The 16,523-nt window shown below is 47.4% G+C and overlaps 1 protein-coding gene across 2 annotated transcripts in view; it reads left to right on the top strand.

Moving 5' to 3' along the window:
• LOC110503240 (rho guanine nucleotide exchange factor 26) overlaps window positions 1–7,735 on the top strand; it is an 81,445-nt gene extending 73,710 nt beyond the window's left edge. For both annotated transcript variants that reach the window (XM_036961332.1, XM_036961333.1), the window contains exons 13-15: window positions 2,335–2,405; window positions 4,824–4,928; window positions 6,579–7,735. In XM_036961332.1, coding sequence (XP_036817227.1) covers window positions 2,335–2,405; window positions 4,824–4,928; window positions 6,579–6,721 — 319 coding nt within the window. In that variant the 3' untranslated portion in view covers window positions 6,722–7,735. The remainder of the gene's footprint in view (window positions 1–2,334; window positions 2,406–4,823; window positions 4,929–6,578) is intronic.
• Window positions 7,736–16,523: the final 8,788 nt, after the last annotated feature.

Here is a 16,523-nt window from a genome sequence, read left to right as displayed (position 1 = left end):
AGGGGAGAGGAGTAGACGGGAGAGGTGAGAAGAGGAGGAGACGTGAGAGGGGAGAGGAGGAGACGTGAGAGGGGAGAGGAGGAGACGTGAGAGGGGAGAGGAGGAGACGGGAGAGGGGAGGAGAGGGGAGAGGAGGAGACGGGAGAGGGGAGAGGAGGAGGAGAAGGGAGAGGGGAGAGAGGGAGACGGGAGAGGGGAGAGGAGTAGACGGGAGAGGTGAGAAGAGGAGGAGACGGGAGAGGTGAGAAGAGGAGGAGACGGGAGAGGGGAGAAGAGGAGGAGACGGGAGAGGGGAGAGGAGAGGGGAGAGGATGAGACGGGCTGGGGGAGAGGAGAGGAGATTAGGAGACGGGCTGGGGGAGAGGAGAGGAGGAGACGGGAGAGGGGAGATGGGGAGAGGAGGAGACAGGCGGGGGGGAGAGGAGATTAGGAGAGGGGAGAGGAGGAGACGGGCGGGGGGGAGAGGAGATTAGGAGAGGGGAGAGGAGGAGACGGGCAGGGGGGAGAGGAGAGGAGATTAGGAGACGGGAGAGGGGAGATGGGGAGAGGAGGAGACGGGCGGGGGGAGAGGAGAGGAGACGGGAGAGGGGAGAGGAGGAGACGGGCGGGGGGGAGAGGAGATTAGGAGACGGGAGAGGGGAGGGGAGGAGACGGGCGGGGGGGAGAGGAGAGGAGATTAGGAGACGGGCGGGGGGAGAGGAGGAGACGGGTGGGGGGGAGGGGATAGGAGAGGGGGGAGAAAAAGGTCAGCTCCTTAATCAGTGTATTACTCTGTTGTAATGTGCTTTTGTGATGCTGTGAGGTTGTTGTGTGTGATGCTGTGAGGTTGTTGTGTGTGATGCTGTGAGGTTGTTGTATTTGATGCTGTGAGGTTGTTGTATTTGATGCTGTGAGGTTGTTGTTGTGTGTTATGCTGTTAGGTTGTTGTGTGTGATGCTGTGAGGTTGTTGTTGTGTGCGATGCTGTGAGGTTGTTGTGTGCGATGCTGTGAGGTTGTTGTCTGTGATGCTGTGAGGTTGTTGTCTGTGATGCTGTGAGATTGTTGTCTGTGATGCTGTGAAGTTTTTGTTGTGTGTGATGCTGTGAGGTTGTTGTTGTGTGTGATGCTGTGAGGTTGTTGTTTGTGATGCTGTGAGGTTGTTGTGTGTGATGCTGTGAGGTTGGTTGTGTGTGATGCTGTGAGGTTGTTGTTGTGTGTGATGCTGTGAGGTTGTTGTTGTGTGTGATGCTGTGAGGTTGTTGTTGCGTGTGATGCTGTGAGGTTGTGGTTGTCTGTGGTACTGTGAGATTGTTGTTTTGTGTGATGCTGTGAGGTTGTTGTTGTGTGTGATGCTGTGAGGTTGTTGTTGTCTTTGATGCTGTGAGGTTGTTGTTGTGTGTGATGCTGTGAGGTTGTTGCGTGTGATGCTGTGAGGTTGTTGTTGTCTGTGATACTGTGAGATTGTTGTTGTGTGTGATGCCTTTAGGTTGTGGTTGTCTGTGGTACTGTGAGATTGTTGTTTTGTCCGATGCTGTGAGGTTGTTGTCTGTGATGCTGTGAGGTTGTTGTTGTGTGTGATGATGTGAGGTTGTTGTTGTGTGTGATGCTGTGAGGTTGTTGTTGTGTGTGATGCTGTGAGGTTGTTGTGAGTTGAAACAGGCCCCTGGGTTGTTGTTGTGTGTGATGCTGTGAGGTTGTTGTGAGTTGAAACAGGCCCCTGGGTTGTTGTTGTGTGTGATGCTGTGAGGTTGTTGTGAGTTGAAACAGGCCCCTGGGTTGTTGTGAGTTGAAACAGGCCTCTGGGTTGTTGTGAGTTGAAACAGGCCCCTGGGTTGTTGTGAGTTGAAACAGGCCCCTGGGTTGTTGTGAGTTGAAACAGGCCTCTGGGTTGTTGTGAGTTGAAACAGGCCTCTGGGTTGTTGTGAGTTGAAACAGGCCCCTGGGTTGTTGTGAGTTGAAACAGGCCTCTGGGTTGTTGTGAGTTGAAACAGGCCCCATGGTTGTTGTGAGTTGAAACAGGCCCCTGGGTTGTTGTGAGTTGAAACAGGCCCCATGGTTGTTGTGAGTTGAAACAGGCCCCATGGTTGTTGTGAGTTGAAACAGGCCCCTGGGTTGTTGTGAGTTGAAACAGGCCTCTGGGTTGTTGTGAGTTGAAACAGGCCCCTGGGTTGTTGTGAGTTGAAACAGGACTCTGGGTTGACAGTATCAGCTATGGTGGAAAATAGGAAAGTAAAACTGAAATTAAATTGTGTTTTTCTTCTTCCTGGCCACACGGAACATGACAAATGACTCACTAACAAGTAAGACAGAAAGTATTGAAAAGTGTTGTAAAATGCTGTGTGTCTGTTCAACAGGAATGAGCGTGCTCGCTGGATCACTGCTCTGGGCCAGAGCAGCAACGACGAGAAGAACCAAGACCGGACCAGTGAGTTCAACACACACACACACCTACCTATATTCAGACAGTACTATCGAACTTGGGGCGGCAGGTAGCCTAGTGGTTGACGCGTTGGACTTTTAACCAAAAGGTTGGTAGATCGAATCCCTGAGCTGACAAGGTACAAATACGTTGTTCTGCCCCTGAACAAGGTGGCAAAACAACGAATAAGGCAGTTAACCCACTGTTCCCCTGAACAAGGCAGTTAACCCACTGTTCCCCTGAACAAGGCAGTTAACCCCACTGTTCCCCTGAACAAGGCAGTTAACCCACTGTTCCCCTGAACAAGGCAGTTAACCCGCTGTTCCCCTGAACAAGGCAGTTAACCCACTGTTCCCCTGAACAAGGCAGTTAACCCGCTGTTCCCCTGAACAAGGCAGTTAACCCACTGTTCCCCTGAACAAGGCAGTTAACCCGCTGTTCCCCTGAACAAGGCAGTTAACCCACTGTTCCCCTGAACAAGGCAGTTAACCCACTGTTCCCCTGAACAAGGCAGTTAACCCACTGTTCCCCTGAACAAGGCAGTTTAACCCACTGTTCCCCTGAACAAGGCAGTTAACCCACTGTTCCCCTGAATAAGGCAGTTAACCCACTGTTCCCCTGAACAAGGCAGTTAACCCACTGTTCCCCTGAACAAGGCTGTTAACCCACTGTTCCCCTGAACAAGGCAGTTAACCCACTGTTCCCCTGAACAAGGCAGTTAACCCACTGTTCCCCTGAACAAGGCAGTTAACCCACTGTTCCCCTGAACAAGGCAGTTAACCCACTGTTCCCCTGAACAAGGCAGTTAACCCACTGTTCCCCTGAACAAGGCAGTTAACCCACTGTTCCCCTGAACAAGGCAGTTAACCCACTGTTCCCCTGAACAAGGCAGTTAACCCACTGTTCCCCTGAACAAGGCAGTTAACCCACTGTTCCCCTGAACAAGGCAGTTAACCCACTGTTCCCCTGAACAAGGCTGTTAACCCACTGTTCCCCTGAACAAGGCAGTTAACCCACTGTTCCCCTGAACAAGGCAGTTAACCCACTGTTCCCCTGAACAAGGCAGTTAACCCACTGTTCCCCTGAACAAGGCAGTTAACCCACTGTTCCCCTGAACAAGGCAGTTAACCCACTGTTCCCCTGAACAAGGCAGTTAACCCACTGTTCCCCTGAACAAGGCAGTTAACCCACTGTTCCCCTGAACAAGGCAGTTAACCCACTGTTCCCCTGAACAAGGCAGTTAACCCACTGTTCCCCTGAACAAGGCAGTTAACCCACTGTTCCCCTGAACAAGGCAGTTAACCCACTGTTCCCCTGAACAAGGCAGTTAACCCACTGTTCCCCTGAACAAGGCAGTTAACCCACTGTTCCCCAGTAGGCTGTCACTGAAAATAAGAATTTGTTCTTAGCTTACTTGCCTAGTTTAACTAAAGGTTAAATAAAAACAAAAACTTGACTTGTCAGTGGATCTCACAATGTAGTCCCACAGCACCACCTAGTGGTGAAGCAGTAGAACTGTCTCCCTGTCTGAGGGAGACGACAAGGGGATTCAAATCCAAGCTGTAGGTCTGGAGTACTGCTGCTTTTCTGTCTAAATCAGTCCTTAAAGGGATACTGTGGGAGTTTTTTGTTTTGCAAGTCAATGCTAACCACCGTTAGCATAATGACTGGAAGTCTACAGGAGCAATTGCATGCTAGCTGTTCCCATAGACTTCAAGTCATTTTGCTAACGCTAGTTAGCAATTGCCAAAAATCCGGAACTATCCCTTTAATTAGTGAGGAAGACTGAAACTTAGCAGTGAACTGGTTTTCAGGTCCAGATTGTAATTTGCCTGCAGTAAAGCATTAGGAGGTATAACCTGTTTATCTGCTTGAATGGTTCATCAGTTCTTTTGCATTCGGTAGTAAACACATGAGTCATTTTCAGGGCTTTTCTGTTAAACTTAATAAACAAAACAAAAATAACTGTTCTGTGTTGTGTTTGTGTTGTACCAGAGTTTAACTCTGTGTTGTGTTTGTGTTGTCCCAGAGTTTAACTCTGTGTTGTGTTTGTGTTGTCCCAGAGTTTAACTCTGTGTTGTGTTTGTGTTGTACCAGGATTAGAGTTTAAACTCTGTGTTGTGTTTGTGTTGTCCCAGAGTTTAACTCTGTGTTGTGTTTGTGTTGTCCCAGAGTTTAACTCTGTGTTGTGTTTGTGTTGTCCCAGAGTTTAACTCTGTGTTGTGTTTGTGTTGTCCCAGAGTTTAACTCTGTGTTGTGTTTGTGTTGTACCAGGATTAGAGTTTAAACTCTGTGTTGTGTTTGTGTTGTACCAGGGTTAGAGTTTAAACTCTGTGTTGTGTTTGTATTGTCCCAGAGTTTAACTCTGTGTTGTGTTTGTGTTGTCCCAGAGTTTAACTCTGTGTTGTGTTTGTGTTGTCCCAGATGCCATGCAGGTGGTGGTGACGAGGACGTACACAGCCAAGCAGCCTGATGAGCTGTCACTGCAGGTGGCTGACGTGGTCCTGGTGTCACAGACTGTGGAGGACGGTACGTTACACTGGGAGTTGTTCCTAGCCACCGTGCTTCTACACCTGCATTGCTTGCTGTTTGGGGGTTTTAGACTGGGTTTCTGTACAGCACTTTGAGATATCATCTGATGTACGAAGGGCTTTATGAATAGATTTGATTTGATGACTGTTACTCTCATCTCTCTCTCTCTGTCTGCGACTCTCTCTGCCTCTCTCTCTCTGCATCTCTCTCTGCCTCTCTCTGTCTGCGTCTCTGTCTGCCTCTCTCTGTCTGTGTCTCTCTCTGCCTCCCATCTCTGTCTGCGTCTCTCTCTGCTTCTCTCTCTGTCTGTGTCTCTCTCTGTCTGCGTCTCTCTCTGTCTCTCTGTCTGCGTCTCTCTCTGCCTCTCTCTGTCTGCCTCTCTCTCTCTGCATCTCTCTCTGCCTCCCTCTGTCTGCGTCTCTCTCTGCCTCTCTCTGTCTGTGTCTCTCTCTGCCTCTCTCTCTGTCTGTGTCTCTCTCTGTCTGCGTCTCTCTCTGTCTCTCTGTCTGCGTCTCTCTCTGCCTGTCTCTCTGCCTGTCTCTCTCTGCCTCTCAATGTCTGCGTCTCTCTCTGCCTCCCTCTGTCTGCGTCTCTCTCTCTCTCTGTCTGCTTCTCTCTCTCTGCCTGCCTCTCTCTCTCTACCTGCCTCTCTCTCTACCTGCCTCTCTCTCTCTCTCTGCCTCTCTCTGTCTGCGTCTCTCTCTGCCTCTCTCTGTCTGCGTCTCACTCTGCCTCCCTCTGTCTGCATCTCTCTCTGCCTCTCTCTGTCTGCGTCTCTCTCTGCCTCTCTCTGTCTGCGTCTCTCTCTGCCTCTCTGCCTGCCTGCCTCTCTCTCTCTACCTGCCTCTCTCTCTCTCTCTCTCTGCCTGCCTCTCTCTCTCTCTACCTGCCTCTCTCTCTCTCTCTCTCTGCCTGCCTCTCTCTCGCTCTCTCTCTCTCTCTCTCTCTCTCTCTCTCTCTCTCTCTCTCTCGCTGCCTGCCTTTCTCTCTCTCTCGCTGCCTGCCTCTCTCTCGCTGCCTGCCTCTCTCTCTCTCTGCCTGCCTCTCTCTCTCCCCCTGCCGGCCTTTCTCCCTCTCTCTCTCTCTCTGCCTGCCTCTCTCTCTCCCCCTGCCTGCCTTTCTCCCTCTCTCTGCCTGCCTCTCTCTCTCTCTCTGCCTGCCTCTCTCTCTCTCTCTCTCTCTCTCTCTGCCTGCCTCTTTCTCTCTCTGCCTGCCTCTCTCTCTCTCTCTCTGCCTGCCTCTCTCTCTCTGCCTGCCTCTCTCTCTCTCTGTCGTCCCTCTTTCCACCTCCTCTTATTGGTCTCTCACTTGTTTTTTTTCTCCTTGTTTCTGTTCTCCCTGGAAAATCATTGAAAGAGATGTATCTGTGTCGTGTTGATGCGCACACACAGTCACACACTCAAGGTTAAAGGTACCTTACCTTTGTGTCTCCATGGCAACCATCTCTTTCATGTAAAAGGGCTTTGTAGAACAGACAGAATAGTGCATCAAACGGACGCCATTTAAGAGTTCAAGAGCTAGCTTAGTGCTCACTTCCTGCTTTGAACAGGAAACGATTTCCTTCAGGCCTGTGGCCCTGCAGCCCTGTGAAGTGATTTTCTGAAGGGTAAATAAAGGAATATAGAGTGGTGTGTGTCTCTCTTTCAGGCTGGTATGAGGGCGAGCGACTCCGTGATGGCGAGAGGGGTTGGTTCCTGTCAGAATGTGCTGAACCAATCACGTGCCAGGCCACTATTGAGCGCAACGTGCAGAGGATGGACCGCCTCCAGGGGCTGGAAACCAATGTGTGATCCGGAACTGCAGGCTCCACCCACTAATTACACAAGCCTGTTCTCAGACAGACCAATGAGTGATCTGGAACTGCAGGCTCCACCCACTAATTACACAAGCCTGTTCTCAGACAGACCAATGAGCTGCCTTCAAGCACTATCAACCAATGAGAGAGCTGACTGACACCAAATGCACCAATATAATCTCTCCGTGGGTCAACAGACAAATGTAGGTGTGAGCCTTGCCTGCTGCGTGTATCTGTTAGAATGTGGTTTTTCATTGTTGCCCATGCAGTGTAACGTTCTCCGCCTTCTACCGGTCTATACCGTAAGGAAATTTGACCCTTTGACCTGTCAACAACACTCTGATTCCTCCCCCTGATGGGAGACTGGCCAACCACTGTCTGTGTAACTGTTGTTTTGTTTTTGTTGCCCCGATGGACACACTGAGGACGTGCTGGGGTCAAAGTTCAAAACTGCCACATACAGAGTGGACACCTAATGTAGGACGGCGCATTCAAACTGATATGGACACAGATTCATTTGATCAACTGTTTCCTTCTGAAAGACTCCCCAGGAGTTTCCATGAATGAAACTTACCCTCTCTACTACATAGTAACTAACAATTTATATGAGCCAAACAACTATGTTGATGATCTGTATATATATTTGTTTTACTTGTCATTCGTTTTTCTTTTTAAAATTCCTGGTTGTCCTGGTGTGATGAGACTGATGAATTGGCTGAGTGAATAGAGCCAACATGGCTCACTGTCCAGTTCAGTTTCACCTCTACTCTGTGGTCAGGCTATAGTGTGTGATGAGACTGATGAATTGGCTGAGTGAATAGAGCCAACATGGCTCACCGTCCAGTTCAGTTTCACCTCTACTCTGTGGTCAGGCTATAGTGTGTGATGAGACTGATGAATTGGCTGAGTGAATAGAGCCAACATGGCTCACTGTCCAGTTCAGTTTCACCTCTGTTCTGTGGTCAGGCTATGGTGTGTGATGAGACTGATGAATTGGCTGAGTGAATAGGGCCAACATGGCTCACCGTCCAGTTCAGTTTCACCTCTGCTCTGTGGTCAGGCTATGGTGTGTGATGAGACTGATGGGGAAGAGGCTCATTGTAAAGATACACAAATGGCTCTGTACTTCCAACTAATCTGTGTGTGTGCAACTGGGAGGCCATTTGTAATGTAACTGAATGTGACAAATGTTCCAAAATGGCCATAACATGTCCCTGTGTGGTTAGTAGGAGGCTGTGTGACTGCTGAAGAGGCTGAATGTACAGTAAGGAGCCAAAATGGTGGACTGAAGGGTCCAGTTTCCACACTTCCCTCTGGTTAGAAGGTTACAGTATAGTGAGGCTGTATGTTATGATGGCCTACAAGGGCAAAAATAAACTCCCACCATCATGCCTACTCCCGATTCCCAAACCCCGCTCCCGATTCCCAAACCCCGCTCCCGATTCCCAAACCCCGCTCCCGATTCCCAAACCCCGCTCCCGATTCCCAGACCCCGCTCCCGATTCCCAGACCCCGCTCCCGATTCCCAGACACCGTTCCCGATTCCCAAACACCGCTCACGACCTGTAACTATTTTAGATGCCTAAAACTATTAGACCAGTATTAGCAATATGAGAGTATCTCCACCTTGGTCTCTGGCAAAGCTTTGTTCAACTGACCCATGTAGTCCTACGCAACTGACCCATATAGTCCTACGCAACTGACCCATATAGTCCTAAGCAACTGACCCATATAGTCCTACGCAACTGACCCATATAGTCCTACGCAACTGACCCATATAGTCCTACGCAACTGACCCATATAGTCCTACGCAACTGACCCATATAGTCCTACGCAACTGACCCATATAGTCCTAAGCAACTGACCCATATAGTCCTAAGCAACTGACCCATAAAGTCCTACGCAACTGACCCATATAGTCCTACGCAACTGACCCATATAGTCCTAAGCAACTGACCCATATAGTCCTACGCAACTGATCCATATAGTCCTACGCAACTGACCCATATAGTCCTACGCAACTGACCCATATAGTCCTACGCAACTGACCCATATAGTCCTACACAACTGACCCATATAGTCCTACGCAACTGACCCATATAGTCCTACGCAACTGACCCATATAGCCCTACGCAACTGACCCATATAGTCCTACGCAATCCTTTCAGAGGTACACAATGCATACGGGCTGGAAGTGGATCTGTAATTGGGCACTTTGTCTCTAGCTTAATGTCACTTTACATAAATAGAACCATTTCCGTCCCCACAGAGCTCCGATGGTCTGCCACTCGGTGTGATTATGCCCAGTGATGTCAGAGATGGACCTTTTTAAAAATACTCTCTTCATGATTTGGGTGACGTGCGGCAGGAGAGAAAATGAAATGGTGTGACGGGGTCTCGGTTCTGAAACTGGGAAAAAAACCAGAGCTGTGGTTGTAACTGGATTGTCCAGCATGATTCATCTCTTTTAAGTGTGTAATGTTGTGTGTAATGTTGTGTGTAACGTTGTGTGTAATGTTGTGTGTAACGTTGTGTGTAACGTTGTGTGTAACGTTGTCTCACGTCGCTGAAGGAAACGAGTAATGGCCTGATCAGCTTCCTGTTGTAACACCGGTCATCAACCCAGACCACTACCTATCACGTGGTCTGACCCAGACCACTACCTATCACGTGGTCTGACCCAGACAAAAAGCTTTGCTCTCAGGGAAAACTGATGCGACATGCATTTAACCATTCATGTAAATATGTAACTAATATCAACCTCTGTTTTAACATGCATGTAATCCACGGCTATAGATTTATATTGTAGATGATGAAGCCTTCAGATATTTAATCAACTTTTTTAGTTTTTTTGTGTGTTTTTATACCCCGTTTTCTCCCCATTTTCATGGTATCCAATTGTCTTATTGCTGCAATTTCCGTACGGATTCAGGAAAGGCGACGGTCGAGGGCCGTGCGTCCTCCGAAACCCAACCAGGGCACACTGCTCCTTGACACAATGCCCACTTAAGCCAGCAGCACCAATGTGTCAAGGGAAACACCATACACCTGGTGACCGTGTCAGCATCTGGCAAGCCATAGGAGTCGCTAGTGCACGATGGTTGAAGGACATCCCTGCCTGCCGAACCCTCCCCCTAACCCGGACAGCGCTGGGCCGAACCCTCCCCTAACCCGGACAGCGCTGGGCCGAACCCTCCCCTAACCCGGACAACGCTGGGCCAAACCCTCCCCTAACCCGGACGACGCTGGGCCAAACCCTCCCCTAACCCGGACGACGCTGGGCCAAACCCTCCCCTAACCCGGACGACGCTGGGCCGAACCCTCTCCTAACCCGGACGACGCTGGGCCAATTGTGCGCTGTCTCCCTGTCGCGGCCAGCTGCAACAGATCCTGGACACGAACCCAGAATCTCTAGTGGCACAGCTAACACTGCAATGCAGTGCTGTAGATCCACTGTGTCACTAGAGAGGCCCTTTTAATCTATACTTAACACAAATATAAACGTAAAGTGTTGGTCCTATGTTTCATGGGCTGAAACAAAAGATCCTAGAAATGTTCCATTTGCACAAAGTTTATTTTTCTCAAATTTGTTTACATCGCTGTTAGTCAGCATTTCTCGTTTTGTCAAGATGATCCATCCACCTGACAGGTGTGGCATATCAAGGAGCTGATTAAACAGCATGATCATTACACAGGTGCACCTTGTGCTGGGGACAATAAAAGGCCTCTCTAAAATGTGCAGTTTTGTCACAAAACACAATGCCACAGATGTCTCAAGTTTTGAGGAAGCGTGTGGTTGACATGCTGACAGCAGGAATCTCCACCAGAGCTGTTGCCAGAGAATGTAATGTTAGTTACCGTTTCCAACATCGTTTTAGAGAATTTGGCAGCACGTCCAACTGGTCTCACAACAGCAGACCACGTGTAACCACGCCTACCCACGACCGCCACATCCGGCTTCTTCACCTGCGGGATCTTCTGAGAGCAGCCACCCGGACAGCTGAAACTGAGGAGTATTTCTGTCTGTAATACAGCCCTTTTGTGGGGAAAAAACTCATTCTGATTGGCTGAGCCCGGCTCCCCGTGAAATCCATAAATTAGGGCCTAATGACTTTATTTCAGTTGACTGATTTCCTGATATGAACTGTAGCTACGTCAAATTGTTAATTGTTGCATTTACTCTTGTTCAGTATATATTTCTTTTTAATAAAAGTCCCTTGGCATATTTGCAATCTGTTGTTTTCTTTCAGAATGCTGATGTATCTTTGAAGAATCGCTCTGTGAATTTAGGGGACCAGGGAACAAACATCTGTTGTGGTTGGGGACCAGGGAACGGACAGACATCTGTTATGACTGGGGACCAGGGAACAGACATCTGTTATGACTGGGGAACAGACCTCTACTATGACTGGGGAACAGACCTCTGCTATGGCTGGAGACCAGGGAACATACCTCTGTTATGACTGGAGACCAGGGAACAGACCTCTGTTATGACTGGGGACCAGGGAACAGACAGACATCTGTTATGACTGGGGACCAGGGAACAGACATCTGTTATGACTGGGGACCAGGGAACAGACATCTGAAAAGAGAGAATGTATAGGTTTTAATTTAAGCGAAGCTGTTTTTGAAGGTGGATGCATAGTTCCCACAATGCTCCAGGTCTAACAGTACAGATGGATTGTATTAAAGACAGGCTCTGGTACTTTGTAAGTGTTGTTTAAACCGCCCTCTTTGGCCTGGATGAGTCAATCTGTAGTTACATACAGACATACATACATCTGAACAGAAATACTGTTCTACCTCCAATTAGCCACGAAATCCATCATTTGAAAGCGATATTTCTGGAAGATGTGCCATTTTCCCCCCACGTGGACTAGCCCCCTAGAAATTTGATTTCCAGACCATGACATTCAGCCTCTGGCCATTTGAGTGACAGCTAGCAAGAATCGCCCACCGAGCGAGGACGCAATGATGTGGTACACATATCTGAACATATGTGATGTAGTACACAATGATGTGGTGCACATATCTGAACATATGTGATGTAGTACACAATGATGTGGTACACATATCTGAACATATGTGATGTAGTACACAATGATGTGGTACACATATCTGAACATATGTGATGTAGTACACAATGATGTGGTGCACATATCTGAACATATGTGATGTAGTACACAATGATGTGGTACACATATCTGAACATATGTGATGTAGTAAGTACACAATGATGTGGTACACATATCTGAACATATGTGATGTAGTACACAATGATGTGGTACACATATCTGAACATATGTGATGTATTAAGTACACAATGATGTGGTACACATATCTGAACATATGTGATGTAGTACACAATGATGTGGTACACATATCTGAACATATGTGTTGTAGTACACAATGATGTGGTACACATATCTGAACATATGTGATGTAGTAAGTACACAATGATGTGGTACACATATCTGAACATATGTGATGTAGTAAGTACACAATGATGTGGTACACATATCTGAACATATGTGATGTAGTAAGTACACAATGATGTGGTGCACATATCTGAACATATGTGATGTAGTACACAATGATGTGGTACACATATCTGAACATATGTGATGTAGTAAGTACACAATGATGTGGTACACATATCTGAACATATGTGATGTAGTAAGTACACAATGATGTGGTACACATATCTGAACATATGTGATGTAGTAAGTACACAATGATGTGGTACACATATCTGAACATATGTGATGTAGTACACAATGATGTGGTACACATATCTGAACATATGTGATGTAGTACACAATGATGTGGTACACATATCTGAACATATGTGATGTAGTAAGTACACAATGATGTGGTACACATATCTGAACATATGTGATGTAGTACACAATGATGTGGTACACATATCTGAACATATGTGATGTAGTACACAATGATGTGGTGCACATATCTGAACATATGTGATGTAGTAAGTACACAATGATGTGGTACACATATCTGAACATATGTGATGTAGTAAGTACACAATGATGTGGTACACATATCTGAACATATGTGATGTAGTAAGTACACAATGATGTGGTACACATATCTGAACATATGTGATGTAGTAAGTACACAATGATGTGGTACACATATCTGAACATATGTGATGTAGTAAGTACACAATGATGTGGTGCACATATCTGAACATATGTGATGTAGTAAGTACACAATGATGTGGTACACATATCTGAACATATGTGATGTAGTAAGTACACAATGATGTGGTACACATATCTGAACATATGTGATGTAGTAAGTACACAATGATGTGGTACACATATCTGAACATATGTGATGTAGTAAGTACACAATGATGTGGTACACATATCTGAACATATGTGATGTAGTAAGTACACAATGATGTGGTACACATATCTGAACATATGTGATGTAGTAAGTACACAATGATGTGGTACACATATCTGAACATATGTGATGTAGTACACAATGATGTGGTGCACATATCTGAACATATGTGATGTAGTAAGTACACAATGATGTGGTACACATATCTGAACATATGTGATGTAGTACACAATGATGTGGTACACATATCTGAACATATGTGATGTAGTACACAATGATGTGGTACACATATCTGAACATATGTGATGTAGTACACAATGATGTGGTGCACATATCTGAACATATGTGATGTAGTACACAATGATGTGGTACACATATCTGAACATATGTGATGTAGTAAGTACACAATGATGTGGTGCACATATCTGAACATATGTGATGTAGTAAGTACACAATGATGTGGTACACATATCTGAACATATGTGATGTAGTACACAATTTTTTGGAGGACCGCTTTTGTCTCGTGGGCTCTACTTTCAGAACTACTGGCTAAAAAAGTATTTCAAAAGTACCGGAGAATCTCTTTAATGTAGGATTCATTCTGTTTATGTACCAACTGTTTCTCAGTTAGAAAACTCGGATGTTCATTTATCACGGGCAGTGATAGGAGCCAATTTAGGAAAGTTCTAGATCATGGAATATGTCTGTTTAACTGACACAAACGTAAAATCATCTTTCACTTCAGATCAGGATCCAATCGGATCTACCCCTCTTTTTTTGGGGGGGGCTATGCACCTCAAGGGGAATGTTTTCATCGTTTCGTAGAGATCACGTTCAAGGTAAACACTGCAGCTCAATTAGAAATGACCTTTTAAAAAATATTACCTTTTAAACGCTATAATGTGGATCTCGTGAAGATCGGAATGAATCTAGGCCTTGAATCTCTGCAATTTCACCACACACTGCAATAAGTTTAAGCAATGGGCAAGTGAACCGTTAGTCGACCATTAGTCAAAAAAGCCTGACGATGTCAGCCAAGTAGTCTTATTTGACAAAATGTGAGAACATATTCAAGCAATGTCAACAAAATAGCATTCAATTCAAGTTTATACTTTTATATAACATATTGTTGCTAAATAAATGTAAAAATACATGAATCCACTGCTCAGTCTTTTCCAGTTGGCTTCATAGAATATTAAAACACTTTGGGGAAATGGGGTCCAGATTAGACCTTGATTTATTCACACACCATCCTGCCCATACATGGGTGGATTCCAATGGAAACGTGTCAATGTGCCTAAACCATAGAGATGTATAGAGAGCTCTACTTGGAAATAACCCATTTTCCCATGGACATTACCATTGAGGACTTCAACCATTTATAAAGTAGTCAACTGGATTGGGATTACTATGGGTTGATTTTCCTAGTTTGTAAATGGCATTAAGCTACATCACCGCCATCTAGTGGCCACAATAAATGAATGACACACAATATTTAGTTTAAGACAGCAATATTAGATTTTTTTCAAACATAAAAAGATCTACTTTGAAATGGAGATAGACGCCATTATGGCACAGATACAAAGCTGAGACCTTTTTCCATTTCGGTGGCCTGAGCTCTTCTCTGGGTTGAGAAGTCAAGCATCAGTTATAGTGCTCGTTATGTCTAGGGGCAGTGTTCCCCCAACTAGTGTTAGCCGTGTTAGATTTGGTCCTCTCCTTGGGTGGCGATGAGGTCTATGATGGCTGTGATGACAGCACGGCCTTTGGATTGGCGGATGCTCCAGTCTAAAGGGGCGGGGCTTTGGATCTTCTCAAAGAGAGTCCAACTCCTTCTTCAGATTCTACAGGCAGAGGTGGAGAAGGAGGGGGCGCTAGAGGGACGGGGGGGTCGCTAGAGGGACGGGGGGGTCGCTAGAGGGACGGGGGGGCGCTAGAGGGACGGGGGGGCGCTAGAGGGACGGGGGGGCGCTAGAGGGACGGGGGGGCGCTAGAGGGACGGGGGGGCGGAGGGCGACGGAGCGGCGGAGGGCGACGGAGAGGGGCGGAGGGCGACGGAGAGGGGCGGAGGGCGACGGAGAGGGACCGGAGAGGGGCGGAGGGCGCCGGAGAGGGACCGGAGAGTGGCGGATGGCGCCGGAGAGGGGCGGAGGGCGCCGGAGAGAAGGAAGAGTGGAGGACCAGAAGACAAGTGCATCGGAGAAGAGACAGGATCCAGCTGCATGTCTTGCCATCTTTCTCCTGTCTTCACCCCCCCCTCTCTCTCTTTCTCCTGTTTTCATCCCCCCTCTCTCTCTTTCTCCTGTTTTCACCCCCCCCCCCTCTCTCTCTCTTTCTCCTGTTTTCACCCCCCCTCTCTCTTTCTCCTGTTTTCACCCCCCTCTCTCTTTCTCCTGTTTTCACCCTCTCTCTCTTTCTCCTGCTTTCACCCCCCCTCTCTCTCTTTCTCCTGTTTTCACCCCCCCTCTCTCTCTTTCTCCTTTTTTCACCCCCCCTCTCTTTCTCCTGTTTTCACCCCCCCTCTCTCTCTTTCTCCTGTTTTCACCCCCCATCTCTCTCTTTCTCATGTTTTCACCCCCCCCCTCTCTCTCTTTCTCCTGTTTTCACCCCCCCTCTCTCTCTTTCTCCTGTTTTCACCCCCCCCCTCTCTTTCTCCTGTTTTCACCCCCCCTCTCTTTCTCCTGTTTTCACCCCCCCCTCTCTCTCTTTCTCCTGTTTTCACCCCCCCTCTCTCTTTCTCCTGTTTTCTCCCCACCCCTCTCTCTCTTTCTCCTGTTTTCACCCCCCCTCTCTCTCTTTCTCCTGTTTTCACCCCCCCTCTCTCTCTTTCTCCTGTTTTCACCCCCCCTCTCTCTCTTTCTCCTGTTTTCACCCCCCCTCTCTTTCTCCTGTTTTCACCCCCCCCCCTCTCTCTTTTCCCCCCTGTACACCAGTGACTACTAGACCCCAGGGATGCTACCTTTCTCTCTCTCCCTTCACCCCCCACATCTTTGTCTTCTTGTGCAAGCACACACACACACACACACACTATACATAATAAAAACTCTAAGCCCCAGAAAGGGTATTTTTGTGACTCATAACTATGCAGAAATAGAGTGTGAGACCAGGACTGGAGAGAAAGCTGATAGAGAAATAGGGAAACATAGGAGAGGCAGGGATTGGCAACTTGGATGGGGGAGGAGGCACAGTGGCTCCATACCCACACACTCACTGTCAGAGCCGGCCCTAGCCCATTGGAGACGCTACGCGAAACATAGCGGCCCCACTCTTGACAGCGGAGAAGAGAAATTAATGTTTAAGAGTTAATTTCCTGCAATTCTACACAATGTGCCGTATAGATAGTATTATATGATGTTGGAGTGAGAGTGACTAACAAAATCAATGCCCCCCCACTGTTGGTAATTCAACAGTGATTACTACACGTA

The sequence above is a fragment of the Oncorhynchus mykiss genome, chromosome 24, assembly GCF_013265735.2.
Source record: "Oncorhynchus mykiss isolate Arlee chromosome 24, USDA_OmykA_1.1, whole genome shotgun sequence".
NCBI lineage: Eukaryota > Metazoa > Chordata > Actinopteri > Salmoniformes > Salmonidae > Oncorhynchus > Oncorhynchus mykiss.
This window is presented reverse-complemented; position numbering and strand designations above follow the sequence as displayed.